Source organism: Furipterus horrens, unplaced genomic scaffold (assembly GCF_987537825.1).
Source record: "Furipterus horrens unplaced genomic scaffold, mFurHor1.1.pri manual_scaffold_11, whole genome shotgun sequence".
Taxonomy (NCBI): domain Eukaryota; kingdom Metazoa; phylum Chordata; class Mammalia; order Chiroptera; family Furipteridae; genus Furipterus; species Furipterus horrens.
Genome location: NW_028327181.1, coordinates 55,686,707 through 55,705,595, shown reverse-complemented (window position 1 = coordinate 55,705,595; position 18,889 = coordinate 55,686,707). Strand labels below are relative to the sequence as shown.

The window sequence follows — 18,889 nt, the reverse complement described above, 5'->3', positions numbered from 1 at the left end:
AGTATAATATTTTATTTTTCAACCCTTTCAGGCTGCAGAATAGGTGAGTTATTAGGCCAGAGGTTGTGGATGAGTTGCCTACATATTGGGGTACTTTGCACCATTAAAAAAATTTTTGAGCCAACATTTAAAATGAATAGATTTCACATGAAAATCTTCATTTTTTTACTTTTCTTGAAAAACAAAGTGGGAAGATCTGGCAATACCCAGCCTGCATGGCAGCTAGAGGCAGGGAATATTCTCTAGTAAGAGATTATTTCACTCATTCATATTATCTACCTGGACTCATCATTTGAAGCATGTGTCTCCTTCATTAGCTTATTCTGGAAAGCACACTGGGAAAAAGGACTGAGGTCTTCCTGTCTTACATACTTAAGCTCTTTAACTTGAGAGTTAACAGTTATTGCTATGGTCTGAATATTTGTGTCCCTCTCTCCCCCAAATTCGTATGTTGAAATCCTAATGCCCAGAATGATGATGTCACGAGGTGGGGGCCTTTGGGAGGTGCTTAAATCATGAGGTAGAACCCTCATTAATGGGATTAATGCCTTATAAGAAAGCTCCAGAGAGATCCCAATCCCATTCCTTCACGGCAGGGAAGCAGCAGCCCTCACCCAAAGGCAATCATGCTGACGCCTTGGCCTTGGGCTTCCCAACCTCCAGAACTGTGAGCAATAATTTTCTGTTGTTTGTTGAGTCACCTAGTCTGGTATTTTGTTATATCAGCCTGAACAGACCAAGACAGATTTTCCTTTTTAGTTTTGGGTAAGAAGTGAAATTTTGCCAATTTATTCTTAAACACATATCTAGTATTAGTTCAACCAAGTTTTAACCTATCTTCCCTGCTGGAGTTCTGAATCTTTTTATTGATTGGTGTTTGTGTGATGGGGGCTGGGAAGCACTCTAGAGAACTTCAGAGTCTGGCAGAAATAGCTGGAGGAAAGGAGAGTAAAAAAACAATTTTAGTTTCATTGAACTCCCTCTTTCCCTGCTTGTATTGCAGGAGCAGACCACATCCATTGTGATAGTCATTTTCTGAGAATATGTATATGATTGTTAGAGAATATATCATATAATTCTTTCCTCTTCTGCAACACAAAGTGATCACCAGTATCTTTTTCAACAGTCTCATTTTGTGACACCTGAATGACTTTAATCTCGGGGGCTCAGTTTCTTCATCTATAAATTGAGGATAACAGTATCTACTATGTAATATAAATTGTTCAGAGGATTAAATAATGCAAATATTTGTGTATTCCTAATTGATTTTTCAAAATTAAGCATTTTCCTTGAAGAGCCATTATTATTATGGGCAGAGAAGGGGAAACGCGTGTTTACTAGAATTAGTATTACCGGTATAATAATACTGGACGATTGTTTTATTACCCAAAGTTAAGGTCCTGTGGAACCGAACACTCGGTCTTTCCCTGTTGTCGCTCCGGGCCTTTTTCCTGTTGTACCTCGGACGCTACTCTCCCCGCCTTCAGGAAGTGAAAGGCTTCCCAAGCTCCCAGTGCATGCTGGGAGTTGCAGTCCCTTTCCTAAAGGCTCGGTGAGGGCGTGAAGTTTCGGGCGGTCGCAGCGACCCGGTAGCACGTGGCGGGTTAGTGGCGGCGCGTGCTAGCTGTCTGCTCCCGGAGCTGCAGAAGCAGCCTGGCCTCGCGCCTCCCTTGGTCTTGCCCTCCCGACATGCCCGAGGAGGCGGGCTTCCCGCCGACTAAGAGATTCCGGCCGGGCTCTGGCCCTCCGAGCCACGCCGGATTCCGCCCACCCGCGAGGCAAGTGGGAATGCTGCTGAGCGCTGGCGCGGGTGGCGGAGGAGGCCGGCGGCGGCAGCCGCCCCTGGCCCAGCCCTCAGCCAGCCCTTACCCCGAGGCTGTGGAGTATCAGCGCCGGAGTTTGCCCATCTTCCAGGCGCGGGGACAGCTGTTGGCCCAGCTCCGAAACCTGGACAGCGCCATCCTCATCGGTGAGTGGCCGCGCGGCCGGGCCCTTGTCTGTTCTCGGTTCCTGGCTTTGCGAGCACAGTTTTTCTTGGGTGCCTCTCAGCCTCTTTCCTTGTTCCTATAACGAACCTAACCACCTTTTCTGGGCCAGACCCGAGAGGGGCCGCGGAGGAGTCGGACAGCTCTGCTCTGGAAAAGCTCCCAGCCGGTTGGAGTGACCGAGATGTTAGGCAGAGACCCACCTTCCGTGTGGAAGGGTAGAAAGGGATACCGGGGACTTTGGGAACTGAGAAGGGTGGTGATCTGAGCCAGTCTGGGAGGAGGCGGCGGGGTTAGGTGGTTCCCAAGGGAGGTATTCTGCGTCCAGGGGAGAGCTTGCTGCGTGAGAGGCGAGAAACAGTCCGGCCTGACGCAAAGTACAACAGTAGTTTCTGGGCATGAACCAAAAGGCAGAGTAGTGAATTGGGAACTGATTACAAGAAGCTTTGATTCCTAACGTTTAAGTCGGAGGAGCTTCTGAAAGACAGAGAAGATGAGCCTTCAAAGAGGGGAAGGAGCCCCAGAAGACCCTCGAGTCAAAGGAATAAGGTTATAAGAAGAGGGGAGTGAACAGATGCAACAGTGAGGTCCAGTAATATATGGACCCCAAAAATGGCCACTGAATTTGGCTGCAAGGTATTGATTGTGGATCCCATTGAGTGTTATTTCAGCCCAGCTGTGGGGTAGAAGCCGATTTGTCATTGGGCTGAGGAATAAATAAGAGATGAGGGAATGAAAGTAGTGGGAGCACGTTTCTGTTTTGAGAAAAAGAAGGAGGGCTGAGAGGAACTTGCAAGTATGTCTTAATAGAAGGAGCAGAAGAACTCAGTAGCGAGGGAGGCTGAAGATGGAAAGTGGGCACTCACAGAGCTGAGGTCAGGTGGCACTTGGCAACAAGGGCTAGAAGCAAGATTGGTCTTTTATATAATGAAGGATGTCCAAGAGGCAGGAGAGCTGGAGAAAGGAGGTGAGAGGGGGTGTGGCTGCAGAAAAGCTTGCAAGGGGAGGTGGAGGAGCTCACATTTGAGGACTTCTCTTTTTCTGTGAAATAGGGGCAGGAGCTCAGCTGAGAATGGGAGTTTCAGGGCCTCAAGTAGGCCCTTGGGGAGGATGAGGACGGAGTCTGGGCTGCAAAGACAAGAAAAGGATCAGTGGTGGTTCTGGTGCCCAGGTACATTTGGCCCCGCTGCAAACTCAGGTCCTCATCTGCAGAGTTGGGTTATTTTGCCCTATCAATGCTCAGTTGCCTGGTATAGGAGCAGAAGACGTGGACAAGGAAACATTGGCCGAAGGCTGGAGTTTTCCCTGGTGGATTCAGCAGAAGTGCAAAATAATCAAATTCTTAGTCCATGATCTTGGCTAAAACTGGAAGGATGAGCAGTCAGAGGGGAGAAAATGGGCCCTGGCTGCTGTGGCTCAGTGGATTGAGCCGTGGCCTGCAAACCACAAGGTTGCTGGTTCAATTCCCAGTCAGGGTACATGCGTTGGTTGTGGGCCAGGTCACTGGTTGGGGGTGTGTGAGAGGCAACTGATCGATGTATCTCTCGAACATCGATGTTTCTCTTCCTCTCTTTTTCCCTCCCTTCCCCACTCTCTAAAAATAAATAAACAAAATCTTTTTAAAAAAAGGGGGGGTGAGAAAATGGAAGAGTAATGGGGACTATAGGAATCTGAGGTCAAAGAGGTGCAGTTGTAGCAAAGGGGGAAAAGACGCACACATTTACTGCTAAAGGAATCCATGAGGGAGAAGATAGCTTTGGGTGCTCACTGTACACAGGATGCTCAAGTACGTGGAAGAGACAGACAGACCTTCTCTGCCCTCCAGAAGCTTCTGGGATTGGAGAACGGTAGAAACGTTTACAGACTTCCAGACAGCGTAGGTTGGTCAGCTGGAAGAGGGCTGAACAAGGCGCTGAGGAGCACGGAGGAGGCTGCCAGCATGGCCCCAGAGGAGAGAGCTTAGGTCTGGCGCACCCTGTAGCGCTTGCCAGGCAGACGTCGTTGCGGTGCGGGCAAAGGCAGAAGCTGGCTGTGGCTGCAGTATATGAATGGGTGTCTCCCTGGGTCAGGACATATAAGTCTCACTTATTCTTTTGAAAAGTACAACATTTTAATATTACAATTGTATTTCATTTCATGTTTTTTCTGTACCTATTGTTGAACATGTATATTCTTTCCATTTTTTTGCTTTTGTGAACAAGGTGGAATAAAACATCTTTGAAGTTATATATTTATGCTACATCTTTAATTACTTCTTTAGCCTCAGTTCCTGCAAGTGGAATTGTAGGTCAAAGGGTATAAACATTTTAAAGATTTTTCTGGTAAATTTGGCCGTCTGAGAAACCAATTCCAATTAACACTCCACCAACAGTATTTGTGAGTACCTGGTTTCCTGTGACTATTTCAACTTATTTTCTTTTATCTTATTCTTTGGACTTTGGTACATTTGTTTGTGAAATTTGTTTCAGTTTGCATTTAAATGAGACTTTTTTTTTCCTAGGGGAAACTGGCTCCGGAAAGACGACTCAGATCCCTCAGTACCTGTACGAAGGCGGGATTGGCCGCCAGGGCATCGTTGCTGTGACCCAGCCTCGTCGCGTGGCTGCCATCTCTCTTGCTACTAGAGTCTCAGATGAAAAGAGAACTGAACTAGGGAAGCTGGTACCTAATTTCCTTCTTTACAAATGTTTCTCTCGCTCCTGCCATTTATTTTTCTGAATAAGTTTCTTATACATAGTGAGCTGCTTTCTTGCCACAATTGTTTCAGCCTATCTCAGAGCTCTTTCCCAGCTCCTGAGAGATCAGAGGGTCTGACAGGCTATCAGTCCCATTTGCTTTGCTTTCAAAATCTGTTGGCAAGTTGGATAAAGTTGTTGTTTTCCTTGAGCATTTTTAAAGCTTCAGTAACCTCTGTTAAATCTCTTATCTAGCCCTGGCTGGTGTGGCTCAGTGGATTGAGCACCGGCCTGCAAACCAAAGGGTTGCTGGTTTGATTCCCAGTCAGGGCACATGCCTGGGTTGTGGGCCAGGTCCCCAGTTGGTGGCACGTGAGAGGCAACCGCATATTGACGTTTCTTTCCCTCGCCTTCTCTCCACATTCCCCTCTCTCTCAAAATAAATAACTAAAAATCTAAAAAATAATAACAAAAAAAGAAATCTCTTATCTGCATGTTTTTCTAGAAAAAGTGTAAGCATTTTTCTAGTGTATATATGAGAATGAGTCCCAGAACTATATATAAGTCAGATTTATTTGTGTGTATTTACGCATTTCACTTAAAAACATCTTGGACATCTTTTCGTATTTGCACATAGCTTCACTTGAAACTATTAAGTAGCTGGGAGTAGGAAGCTAGTGTTAAATTCTTGGTCATGCTTATTATAAATGCGCGCTCAAAGGTACATGTCCATTGTCTGTGTCAGCCACTAGATAGCATGCTGCCAGGGGAGCAGGACAGGGTCAGTATTGGTCTTGTTCACTGCGATAGCGCAAGTGCCTGGCCTAGTGCTGTTTACATAGTGGGTGTTCGACACGTGTTTGATGAATGAATGATTTCTTTGCGCAGGTTGGCTATACAGTGCGCTTCGATGATGTCACCTCAGAAGACACGAGGATTAAGTTCCTGACAGATGGCATGCTTCTGCGTGAAGCAATTTCAGACTCCCTGCTTCGGAAGTATAGCTGCGTCATTTTGGATGAAGCCCATGAACGGACTGTCCACACAGATGTGCTCTTCGGAGTGGTGAAAGCTGCCCAGAAGAGGCGAAAGGAGCTGGGGAAACTGCCTCTCAAAGTAGGTGCAGCACAGCTGGGCAGGAGGCCTGAGCTTCCTCCTCAGTGGCTCCTTCGCTCCTTCTGCTTCAGAATCGTGGACAAAGTTAACCGTAATGGGAGTGGCACAGGCTTCATCACCTGCTTTTATGTCTTGGGAGGGACAAAGACAGGCTGTCGCAGTGTTCGTTTCCCATCTTCATCTTCTCGTACTTAGGTGGTTGTGATGTCAGCTACGATGGACGTGGACCTGTTCTCTCAGTACTTCAATGGAGCCCCTGTCCTCTACCTGGAGGGTCGGCAGCACCCAATCCAGATCTTTTACACCAAACAACCTCAGCCAGATTACCTGCACGCCGCGCTTGTCTCCGTCTTCCAGATTCACCAGGTATGGCGTGGGGTGCCGACTGCTGAAAAGGTCTGCCTTACCCCACAGGGAACAGAGTGTTCAGCCTTGAAAAGAAAAGCTGCTGAACGATGCAGCTTGGTGAGCCATGCCATTAAGATGAGTCAGGAATTCCTTTACCATGTCCAGGCTTTCATCATTTTTTTAGTATCTCTTATTTTTCTAAAAATAATTTAACTCTGATCAGCATCTTTCCTCAGCTGAGCCAGAAAACTTCCGTAGATTAGAATAGTGGCTCGCAATTTTTTTTTTATCATAACCCTCAGTAAGAAGCGCGCAGTGCACTGAAATAAGTCTTACGAAACACTGCCTCCTTTGCTACACATGATGTTTTCTGTGTTTTCTTCCTCTTACTAAAAAAAAGTTGGGATTGACCCAATAATGAGTTCTAATTTAGAATTTTCTTTAAAAAAAAAAAACTATTACAGAAACATTTCAAAATCTCTTCTCATTTTATTAAACATTTACTTAAAATTTGAGTGAGTAAATCACCTCATTTTTGTGTGTTTAATTTGTATAAAATTGACATTTTTACTTTCCCATTAGTTTTCTGAAAAACCTAGAGGCAAACTTTTTAAAATTAATTTTTATTTTAATCTAAGCAATGCATGTGCAGTTTGAAATTTAAAGAGCTCGTAAAAAAAAAAAAAAAACACACACAGCGGTTACTTTTACTTCCCCATGCCAGATCCTGTTCTTTAGAGTAACCACTTTCAATTTTTTAGCTCTTTCCCCTGGGCATTACTTTCATATTTGTAAAATAACCTGCTTGTATTGCTATTTGTTGACATTGATATTAGGTATCATATGTTAATTTCTTACCATGGTAGATGAGGATCAGAAGTACCCCTCCTCTTCTTTTTGCTTTTCTCCTTCATCCTCTCAACATAGTTGTATCACAATGTGTTTTAAATCAAGTATCAGTATTTACAATGCATTGTCCCTGCATTGCTAGCAGTGCACCATCTCAATGCCTCATTCCTGGTACACACAGATGTATAAGTTTTCTGTGTATGTACTGCTGATTTTTCCCCCAGGCGTTCCAAAGCCTGTCATATGCCAGTCATGAGTATTTGTTATGTGTTCAGACATATCCCACTCTTCCCAGATCCGTTTATGCTGCTCTTCTGCCCAGAATCAGTTGCTCTCCTGGGCCTCTGTGTAGTTGTCCTCCTGACTCTTCCCTTCGCCATCCGCCTGTGCTGCATCCCATTACGGCCCCCAGGTCTTCCCTGCCTCCTGGCTGCACTGGGTGGAGAGGGGACCTGGGGGCTGTAACCACACCCTCCTCAGCCTTTGAGCGAATCCCTGGATTTTCACCCTCCCACAGCCCACCTCTGCACTGCACCCACGGCCTGAGCCTTTCCGGCTTCCCCAGGGAAATTGGCACCCTTGTCACTTCCCTTTAGCCGGCACCCAGCTTGGAATTCCCTCTGCCCAGCCAAGTCGTTCACGCCCTCCCCCCTCTCTTCCATCTTTTAAAAATGGGTTGAAACTTCTTTTCTTCCATTTTCCTTGTCTTTCTGGGCTTGTACCTTTATTGTCATCTTGATAGGATTTGGAGAAGAAGGTCAATCTGCGTTGTTTAATTTATTTCCAAAAGCCAACTTGAGGTGAAGCTTTTTCTTGAATGATGGTCGCAGGTGTATTTTGGTTACATGGTGTCTTTGATGAGTCCTCCCATTGATGATGTTTCAAGACTGTTTTAGGTTGTATCTTGTCTGTGTGTACCTCTGAACATTTTTCCTGTTGCTACTGGGCTAAAAATACATGTACACACAAATTTATATTTATATGTATATTTTCTCAATTGTTTTGTCATCAGGTACTTTACAAATATATCTGAACAGACTTCAAAGAAAGATTAGGTGATTGAGTGTGTGAACATTTGGCTGTTCTTCCATTTGCAATAGTAATCCCACTTTAATTTTTTTTATAGGAAGCCCCTTCTTCTCAGGACATCCTGGTATTCCTCACTGGTCAGGAGGAAATCGAAGCAATGAGCAAGACCTGCCGAGACATTGCAAAGCACCTCCCAGACGGCTGCCCCTCCATGGTGGTCCTTCCTCTGTATGCCTCCCTGCCCTATGCCCAGCAGCTCCGTGTCTTCCAGGGGGCCCCAAAGGTGAGTGCACCACCTCCTCTGTCCAGCCCCGTCCCTGGGCACGCAGTTGGTTCCACTAGGGGGGCCTGTAGGTACGCCTGTCACCAGACTCCAGGTACAGAGTGTATGGGACGGTGTGCTCAGGCACCAGACACGTAGCTGAAAAGCTACAGGAACATAATACGTAGCTACCGATGCAGCCTGCTCACGGTGAGAACAGGGAAACAGGATGAGGGAGAGTATACACACCATAGCTGAAAGGTACACAAGTGACTTGTAAGGTCCAGCATAACAAGCCGGTGTTGTGTCCATGTGGCATCTGTGGGTGCCCGTGCTGGGCCAGGCCCTGTGCTGACGTCTCCCACTCACTGTCTCTCATCCTCTTGAGAACTGGCAAGGTAGGGCATGGTCCATTTGACAAACACTGAGGCCCAGAGACGCGAAGTGACACTTGCTCACAGGGCACACAGTGAGTACCTGGCCCCGCCAGGGCTCCAGCCCACATCCCCCTGCTGCTGAATTTTGCGCCTGTCCCGCTACATCTCCTCGCCTCAGAATAAGCTTTCAAGACTGGAGCACCCCCCTCTCTCCCACCCAGTCGAATGACCAACCATCAATATTAATAACTGTCATTGATGATGCAGTTATCTTCTTGATCACAAGTGAATTGTGGAAATGCATGGTGAGGAATATGTTCTAAAACTTCTGAATCATATGTGTGTCATATGGCTTTTTGGTTTTCTTCCTCCTTTTAGGGCTATCGCAAAGTGATCATTTCAACCAACATCGCTGAAACCTCCATAACCATTACAGGAATAAAATATGTAGTTGACACGGGCATGGTTAAAGCAAAGAAGTATAACCCTGGTGAGAATTTGTAGCTCATGAATGTCTCTTCTCTGTGTAGTGAGCAACCATTGAGTTTCCTGTGGTCCCACAGCTGCCCCCAATGAGCATGTCACGTTGGTAACAGGCACCAGAAGTGAGACCGTCCAGAAGCAGGTCCAGGAAGGAGCCCTGAGGCAGGAGTGCGAGGCGAGGGCAGGGCAGAAAGAGAAGGCAGGGCTTACGAGGCTTGGGAGCAGAGAGGCTCCAGAACAGGCTCTGGCTCCCTGTCAACTGTTGGGTGAGAACGATGGCCCTCAGGCCAGAGGCGGCCACATCCCACATCAGAGCCTCTCATCAGGAGTCATATTTGAGCGTGGCCGCTTCAGGCTCCAGGGTTCCCAGGGCTCCCTAGGCCGGGCGGGGCGCTGGCTGCAGCCCCGTCCTTCGCGTCGGTTTTGTGCCGTGCTTTGTTTTGCAGAGGAGTTGAAGCGTCTGCAGTGATCATTCCCATATATTTAACTGAAACCCACTACCCTTAGAGAGACCATGTGAGAGGGCTTGGTTCTCCAGTGCCCAGCCCAGAGTACACCTTTACCAAGGAAATTCGTCTCATTTACTCCCAGGAGTAACAACGTCACATTGTCTCTTCTATGACAGAGGTCGAAGGGAGGCTACAGTGTTCAGCGACTGGAGGCGTCTCATTTCTGAGTCATTGATAGGGTGACAGCCATCCTAGTTTGCCAGACTGCCCTGGTTTTGTCACTGAAAGCCCCAAGTCCTGGGCCAGCTGGGGTGGTTGTCACCCTGTGTTCTGAGCCAGACCTCTGAAATGTGCTCTCCTGGCCCTCTGCTACGAGCATTAAGTTCTTCTGGTGTTTTAATAACAGATTTCACACAGTGTCCACTACAAGGTCTCGTTTCACTGCAGGACAGTCGGGTTTTGGGCTTTCCGGTTTATCCTTGAGTTTTTCGGGACACCTGTATTGCAGAAAGGATCACTGGTGTTCTAAGGAATGCTCCGTTTTGTCCCCACTGTAGAAGCAGTTTGCTTATGGGATGGGCGAAGCACTAATTGGGGCCATTCTCCCTCCAGACAGTGGCCTGGAAGTGTTAGCTGTGCAGCGGGTGTCAAAGACCCAGGCCTGGCAACGCACAGGACGCGCTGGCAGAGAGGACAGTGGCATCTGTTACCGGCTCTACACGGAGGATGAGTTTGAGAAGTTTGAGAAGATGACCGTTCCGGAGATCCAAAGGTGGGTGCACGGTGCTCCTGCACTGCCGCCATTTGTGCCCCCGCCCCCCTTCCTGCTTGCTCAGGTCCCCAGAGCTGCGGTTCTCACGAACGCTCCTCTGGGGATGGTTCTGACTCACTGGCTGGAGGCTCCAGGCGGGTGCACAGCGTACACCTCTCACCCTTCATAGGTGTAACCTGGCCAGTGTGTTGCTGCAGCTCCTAGCAATGAAAGTCCCCAACGTGCTCACCTTTGACTTCATGTCCAAGCCATCTCCAGGTGAGTGAACTCCTCGGTGGAGAGGAAGGTGTTCAAGCAGACAAACCACAGCAAATGGACCCTCAGAAGCATTGTAGAGATCTCCTTTGCTGTGATCTGGTGGAGAGCAATGTGACTGTCAGAGAAGTGTCTCAGAACCATGGAAGGATAGATTTGGAGTCAACTCGCACCTTCCCAGTGCAGAAACAATGGCTTCCTCCAGGGACTCCAGCTGGTTCCTGACCACAGGAGCCATGGAAAGTAGTCGAGGGGGTCCGTGGGTTATGCAGAAGCCTAACGAAATTGTACTTCTGCTAGCAAATGGACTGAAAGGATCAAGTTTCTTTGCTTTTGACTAGAATTTGATCAGTTCCTGCTCTTCATTGATCTCTCCATGGAGGAAGAAGTAGGTGGGATTTTCCTAATGGTGATGGTAGCTTTAGCACTTGACAGTTCTTCAATACGTGATTTTCCTTTCCTTTTTTCTTTCCTTATTAAGCGAAGAAATTCAATTTTTTTTAAAAGAAAAAATTGATGGGTAGACAAGGGTCCCACCCCTGATCTTCAGGTTCTTAAATTTCCCATTCCTAAAGCAAGCCTGTGACCGTGTTCTAGTTGCCTTCTAGAGAAAATATGCACATGCATGTATATATAGTCTCTTTTAAAACGCTGTGCACTGTTCTGCACTTATTTTTTTTCTGGTTTCATGGAGATATAATTGACATACATCACTGGATAAGTTTAAGGTGAATAGCATAATAATTGGCCTTACAAAGGGTATGAAATAATTACCTTTTAAAAGTTTAGTTAGCATCCATCACCTCATATAGATACAATAAAAAGAGAAAGCAAAAAAAGAAAAGGAAAATACAGCGTTTTTCTTCATTGCTGAATTCCTACGCACAAAGGAAGAACACACGTTACGGTAGCAGGAGTAGTGAAACCAACGCCTGTGCGCCCCCTGCGAGCGCCCCAGACCCCACCCCGCCACAGGCGCTCAGGGCGACTGCCCTCCCACATCTCGTCGGTAGCCCTCTTGCTTTCCCGCGCCGTGATGGTGTCAGGGTGTGTGTCCCTAAGCAATGTGTTGTTTCCACTTGCATGTTCCTGTCATTCTTCAGCAACTTCCCCTTTTCGTTCACTGTCTTGTAAGGCTCATTTGTATCGATGCGCTTTCACCACTGAGTGCTGTTCCCTTCTGAGTGAAGCAAAACGCACTCAGCCCTTTTCCTACTGGCCGAGACGTTTGCGCATTGCCTCTCACACCTAATGGTTGTTTCCTCTCGGTATGGATGTATTTATTACATCTTAGGAGCGCTTTTTCATTCCTTAATAGGTGATGCATTTACATGGTTCAAAATTCAGAAAGCATAAGGGGGCTGGTCAGCAGTGGCTCTGTCACCAGGGCCCTGGTATGTCCGTGGCTGTGTGTACGTTTCTGGAGATACAGGTCCTTGTCCTTTGTATGAGCATATCTGTGGGTGAATTCTTTTCTGTCTGTTTATTTAAAAATATTTTTCTTTCTGGGTGAAATTCTTAAGTGTGACATTGCTGGGTTTAAAATTTACATACATATTGCCAAATTACAGACCTTTCTTTTAAAAGGGAATGAACCGAAGACAGTGCTGTGTCTTTGAACATATGTGTTGGGGACAGTGGTGGTTGTGATCTTTGCTGTGGTTTGATCAGTTTTTGAGTTATCAGAAGCTCCCAGAAGTACTGAACTAGTTGCAACTTCTTTTTTTTTTTGGCTCCTTTTTATGTCTCTGTTTCTTTAGATCATGTTCAGGCAGCCATTGCCCAACTGGACCTGTTAGGTGCCCTTGAACATAAGGATGACCAGCTTGCCCTGACTCCAATGGGAAGAAAGATGGCAGCATTTCCTTTAGAACCCAGATTTGCCAAAGTAAATGATACCCTCTCTTCAGTCCCCTTTCTGTGCATTACAGGTTAGCCATCCCAAAGTAGACTTGTGAACCCAGTGCTCCCAGATCAATCTGCACACTTCTCCTAAGTAATTTTCCACTCCTGCTTTGTGTCTAACACCGATTTATGTTCTGTGTGGGATGAGAACTCATTAAGTCATGAGCCCTACCCACAAGGAATTTGGAATCATGTGGGGAAGGCAATTGTTTGTTTTACAAAAAGGTCAAGTAACATTAACATACAGTCATGGTTTTAGAAACATCTGCCTCTTAACGCCTTAGAAGGGAAGCTGCAAAAGCAATATACAGAAATACTGTGTAAATACTGTGTTTAGAAGCTAGGAAGAATTTTGGTTAATGCAGTTTATAATTTTGATTTGCAGACCATCCTCCTGTCCCCCAAATTCCACTGTACAGAGGAGATACTGACCATTGTCTCCCTGCTGTCTGTGGACAGTGTTCTCTACAACCCTCCCTCCCGGCGGGATGAGGTGCAGGGTGTCCGGAAGAAGTTCATATCCAGCGAGGGCGATCACATCACCCTGCTCAATATCTACCGCACCTTCAAAAACATAGGTGGAAATAAGGTGAGCCTCGCGTCGTGTCTTTTCTCAAGTGCGACGTCCTTTTGGGCATGTGGACCTTCCTTTTTGGCCAAGTCGTCTAAAGAGCCACAAAAAGAACGTCAGCTGTCATTTCAGAAACATTTGCATCCAGGGACAGTACCAGGGAAGAAATGTGATTCCTGCCTTTCACTCTGCTTGTTTTTAACTCGTGCTTAACATGGGCAAGTTATTCCGTACTTAGTGACCAGTTTCTTAGCTACAAAATGGGGTTTTCCCCACCTGCCCCTGCCTTTGTAATAGTTTTTGCCTGTATGATATTTGAGTTCTTTGGACCAAGATGGAAAATGGCAACATACTGTTTCATTTATCAGCATAATCAGTAATTGTGCCATAGTATGCGTGCTTTAACTTTGTCTGCATTTTAATGCAGTTAATTTGTTAAAAAAAAAAAAAGCCACCATCCACTTTGAGCAGTTGTGAGCATTTTGCTCTATTTGTCTCTATTTTTTTTAAGATTTTATTTATTTTTAGAGAGAAAGGGAGGGAGAAAGAGAGGGAGAGAAGCATCAGTGTGTGGTTGCCTCTTGTGCGCACCCAGCTGGGAACCCAGCCCGCAACCTTGGCATGTGCCCTGACTGGGAATGGAACCAGCGACTCCTTTGTTCACAAGCCAGTGCTCAATCCACTGAGCCGCACCAGCCAGGACTCTATTTATTTTTAAGGACATAAAATGCTGTAGATTTTATATAGTAAAAGCCTGCACTGCTCCTATCCTAGTCCTCCCTCCTTGTGTAACCACTGTCCTGATGTTGAAGAGTGTTCCCCCGGGTGAAAGCAGACTTTCACTTCATATCCGTGAACGTTGGATACTCCAGAGTGGTTTTTTTTTTTAATTTCTCTTTTTATTGTTGTTCTATTACAGTTGTCCCATTTTCCCCCTATTGCTCTCCCCTTCCCCGCATACCCCTGCCCTTGCCCGTCTCCCACAGAGATATTTTCTCCCACTACCCTATTGCAGCTTGTTTTCACTTCCAGCTCTACAGCGAACCTCTGTGCAGGTCTCCTTGTGCACAAGGGGGAGCGCTTTTCTGGGGTCGACACTCAGAAGTGGACCTGCTGGTGTTCAGTAGCTGCATCCAGCTCTACCAGGCTAGCAGGCGGCTCCCCAGGGTTGTCAGCACCTTGTACTCCCCGTAGTAATGTATGAGAGTTTCCATTTCCACACCCATCTCCAAAGCTTAGTTGAAATGACTTTAATTTTTCCCAAGTTGATGGATGTAAAATAGTATCTCAGGTGTTTAAGCTACTTAGCCCTGATTCCTCAGGAGACTGAGCATCCTTATATGAGTTTATTGGTTACTGGTCATTTCTAGTAAATTTTCCGTGAGTTGTTTATTCATAGTCTTTGTCCATTTTCAACTGGATTATTGGTCTTTTTCTTATTTATAGGAAGGTTGTTTTTTTTTAATGTATTCTGGAGTTACTTTATTAAATGTAGTGATGCAAACATGTCAGTCTGTAGCATGTTCATGGTGACTTGACATAAGAAAGACTTTTAGTTTAAATTAATAATTTTCCTTATGATTTATATTTTTTGATTTAAAGATAATTTTCTGTATTTTTGGCAATTGAAGTTTTCCCTTTAAATTCAACTATGTTCTAAAAATTGTTATTTTCACTATAGAAATGTGAGGATTGCGATATCTCTTTTTCTTCTATTAGGATTGGTGCAAAGAGAATTTTATCAACAGCAAGAATATGATGCTGGTGGCGGAAGTCAGAGCACAGCTGAGGGATATCTGCTTAAAGGTACTCTTTCTTCCTAGTTGTTCTCAGGGGGACTGAGCTGTCACTTTTCTAGGTAAAAATATTTTAATTGCTTATAGCTAGTTATTGCAAAAGAAACTCTTATTGCAGGAAAATTTTAAAGTAAGGAAGAAAGTAAAAATTACCCATAATTCTGCCTCACCATTTTGGTTTGTTTCCTTATAGCCCTGCTTTTAAATCGTTTTTACATACTTAGTTACATTGTATTTAATTTATATTCAGTTTCTGTAAACTTTAAGTTATTTTACAATGTTATTAGAATTTGTCCTAAGGTTTTTTTAAGTAAGAATATGTTTATTATTTTCATATTATATAAGTAGTGTATAATTATTACAAGTTGATACAATGTAGAAAATAGTGATATATAATGGAGAAAATTTCAGTCTCCCATATCCTGCCCCTCCAAAGATAAATCTCTATTACAGTCTGCTGTAAATCCTTCTAGAACTTTCGTGTGTGTGTGTGTGTGTACATACACATGGATACATATATAAAATTTTCTTCAGAAAATGTGATACACATTTTGTCTGTAGCTTGTTTGTTTCTACTGGGTAAACTTCTTTAACACTTAAATGTGCCCTGCCTGTCTTTCAGCCTCTGCATGTATCTATCATTTCTCTTTAGAGGCCTCATGGCATTCTGTTGCGCCCACTACACTTCACGTAACCAGGCCCCAGTGGTGGTAGTTCAGGCTGTGTCATGATGACCATCCTCTGACCTAGTATGTGCCTGTGGCCCGGTGCACATAGAATGAGTGATGAATTCACGGATGGTGAACTTTGATATTGATGGTATCGCCAGATCGTCTACCAGAAAGTTTTCTGTAGCTCACATTCCCCCGTAGAGGACAAGGTTGTGTGACACCCCACCTCATACCTCAGGGCCAGCACTCCCTGGCGCTGGGCACGGAGAGAGCCGACGATTCGCTGTCCTAAGCAGCGCTGGGGCAAGTCTCCAGGCGTCAGGCCTCTTCTGAGACAGGCCCCAGTGCAGACCTGCGTGCTGTGGGGGGAGTTGTTGCCTGTGCCCGGCCTGTGTCTGATGCCAGTGGCCTGTTGTTAACACTAAGGCTGTCTCTTTTCACAGTAGCCTGTTGTGTTCTGAATTTTACACATTTTCCAAACCCCTCTTGCACTTGAACAGTTTTCCTGCCAGATCATCCCAGCTTTGTGCATTTTCTCAGTTTATTAACGTCTGTGGACATGGTGCTTCTCGGTTCGTTCTGACCTCAGAAACTTCAGTGGCTGACCACGCCTCTAAATGCCAGACACTGGTCAAAGTCCTGGAGTCTTGCAGACTCACCATTCCAAACACTTTCCTGTGATTACCTTATTGAAATCCTCAGTTCCTCCCTATGAGGTTGGATCTGTTACTATTCCCCTGTCACCAGCAATGAAACTGGAGCCTAAGGAAGTTAAGTTGCCCAAAATCACCCAGCCAGTGAGTAGTGGAGCCAGCAGCCAGCAAAGGGATGCCAGTTAGCTGTAGGACTCCGGGCTTCCTGGAGGCAGTGATACTGAGCTACATCCTAACAGATGAGGAGATAGTGTCTTCACCAGGCCAGGATGAGCTGATTGCAAAGAACAAAACACCCTGAGCCACCTTAAAAGGGAAAAGGTGGGATCAGGAAGCATCTGTGGGAACCTGCGGACAGGAACTAGTCCAGCCCCACAGGGACTGGAATGAGGAACCAGAAAAGGCCGTCAGGAGCAAGGGCGGCCTTCCCTGGGCCTGCTTGGCCTCTCGCTTTGGCCGCTTTCTGCGTGCGTGCTTCCTTCCTTCTTCTCACCTTCTGCCTTAGCACACAGGTGACTGCTTTCCCTGGCCTCCCACTCAAGACACTGAGAGGGATTGCTCACATTTCCCATGCTCAGACTCCAGGTGCCTGGACATGAAAAGCTGGGCAGCGTGGGTCAGGCAAGTGTGTGCCACTGGCTGGTTCAGCTGTGGCCTGGGGAGTAAGGCGATGTGGCCTGCTCGGCAGGGGCGTGGCACCAGGAGACTGAGGGCTGTGGAGCCGAGGGGTGGTCTGCCTCTTAGGAGTGCGCGTGTGAAGGCTCCCCCGAGGGACGGGCCTAGGAGAGAAGGCAGTGAGTTTGGAGGCCCAGGATGCTCAGGAGGCTCATTCACAGCTTCCCGACTGGAGGCCCGCGCTGCTTCGCCAGGAGCAGGAGACAGTGAAGGCTCTTCAGTGGGTGAAGGACGACTGGGGTTGTGCTGTGGGGAGGGTAGTTGGCGGCGCGGTGTGAGGTCGCTCCGAGGAGGGGTCGGTGATGTAGTCAAGTCAGAGGGCAAGGCCTTTCCTTCCTGGAACGTCCTGGCGGGTCTTTCCCCGAGGGGTAGGTGCAGGATCACCTACCCTCCCTGTGGTTTGGCCCCTCTGTGCCGGTCCCCGTCCTGGTCCTTACTCGCCCGGGCTGCGGTTCTCCTGTTTTCAGTCCGCCCGCCTCCAGCTGCGCCTCTTCCCGCCCCTGCTGACCTCCCGGGCCGTTGGGAAAACCAGCCCCGCCGGGCAGCGTGCACCTCGTTAGGCTTGCAGGTGGGCTGCGCTGTGGGCGCACTTGCTGCAGATCCTGCGCCGTGCTGAGCAGCATTTACGTGCGGGCCTTTTCCAATTCTCACTTCCTCCTGAAACAGATGTCAATGCCGATCATGTCGTCCCGGGGGGACATGGAGAGCGTCCGCCGCTGTCTGGCCCACAGCCTCTTCATGAGCAGCGCGGAGCTGCAGCCCGATGGGTCGTACGCCACCACGGACACCCACCAGCCGGTGGCCATCCACCCCTCGTCCGTCCTCTTCCACTGCAAGCCCGCCTGCGTCGTGTACACGGAGCTGCTGCACACCAGCAAGTGCTACATGCGGGGCCTCTGCGCGGTGGACGCCGAGTGGCTGTACGAGGCCGCCCCGGAGCACTTCCGGAGGAAGCTGAGAGCCGCCAGGAGCTGAGCCGCAGGGCCCTGCCGGCGGGGGCGGGGGCGGGGCCGGGGCCGCAGCGGGCTCGCAGCGCAGGGCGGCAGGCGCTAACGGAGGGACCCGGCCCGACTTCCTGGAGCTTGCAAGCGTCTTTCTTTAAACTTCCCAGGCCGAACCATGTAGGCGTACACCTACCATTTATACCTTTGAAACAGTGAAATTATGCTTTTGGTTCTTGCTGGGTGACTTCGGGTGACGTAGTTCACTTCTGAGCCTCAGTTTCCTCATGTGTCAAATGGGGATAATAATACTGAGAGGGTTGGGGTCATGAGGTTTAGAGAAAATGGAAGTCCCCAGAGCTGTGCAGCCACGGTGAACATACACGATGCTACGGCTTTTTACCTGATGTGAATTGAGTTCAACAAAATCCCCCCAGTTCTCAAGACTAAAGTGGACTCTCTAGAACGGGGCTGTAGGAGGTCACAGAGCCCAGCTGTTGTCCTTGGATCTATTTCAGTGCCTATCTGTAGGGAGTTTTTAAATAGAAAACCTAAGAGTGACTTTTGTAAAAGTTTCAGGATGGCCGATGGCCGCCCCACGGGGTCTCCTCCTCGGGGATGGGCTCCTGCCTCCTGCTCCAGGCAGAGGGCAGCCGAGCTGTTGTGTCTTCGGCCTTGGTGCTTCTGTGACGGGTGTCCTCACCTGTCCTTTCAGGAGACAGGGAGACGTGGAAGTTTCCTGGGTGAAGGTTGATTTGTATCTTCTTGAGTCATGTCCATATGAATGTGGGAAACTGACCTTGGGGCGTGATGGCCTCCAGCACACTCAGCTGCTCTTTTCCTCTCTAACTGGGCCCCTGGGGGGGGTGTGGGCGTGAGGAATGACCTCGTTCTATGTTTCAGCCATTTCTCTTCTGGCAGGGTCCCCGTCAGAGGACTGGGGGGAGGGGGGAAAGACACTCGGTCCAGGAGAACCAGACAACATCGCCTCATCCCATCCCCCACATCTGGTGTCTATAGTCAAGCATCTGGTTTGGCATCTTTTATCTTTTTTTCCTTCTTTGAGACTTGGGAACA

The 18,889-nt window shown here is 47.5% G+C and overlaps 1 protein-coding gene across 1 annotated transcript; it reads left to right on the top strand.

Annotated features, from left to right (window-relative positions):
• Window positions 1–1,552: 1,552 nt before the first annotated feature.
• DHX33 (DEAH-box helicase 33) lies at window positions 1,553–17,868 on the top strand. Its single transcript, XM_090290993.1, has 12 exons — window positions 1,553–1,969; window positions 4,486–4,646; window positions 5,549–5,776; window positions 5,972–6,142; window positions 8,100–8,285; window positions 9,020–9,131; window positions 10,186–10,345; window positions 10,515–10,603; window positions 12,361–12,488; window positions 12,891–13,094; window positions 14,796–14,882; window positions 17,538–17,868. Exons 1-12 carry the CDS (start codon window positions 1,690–1,692, stop codon window positions 17,844–17,846), a joined length of 2,115 nt encoding a protein of 704 aa, XP_090147119.1. The 5' UTR covers window positions 1,553–1,689; the 3' UTR covers window positions 17,847–17,868.
• The last annotated feature ends 1,021 nt before the right edge of the window (window positions 17,869–18,889 follow it).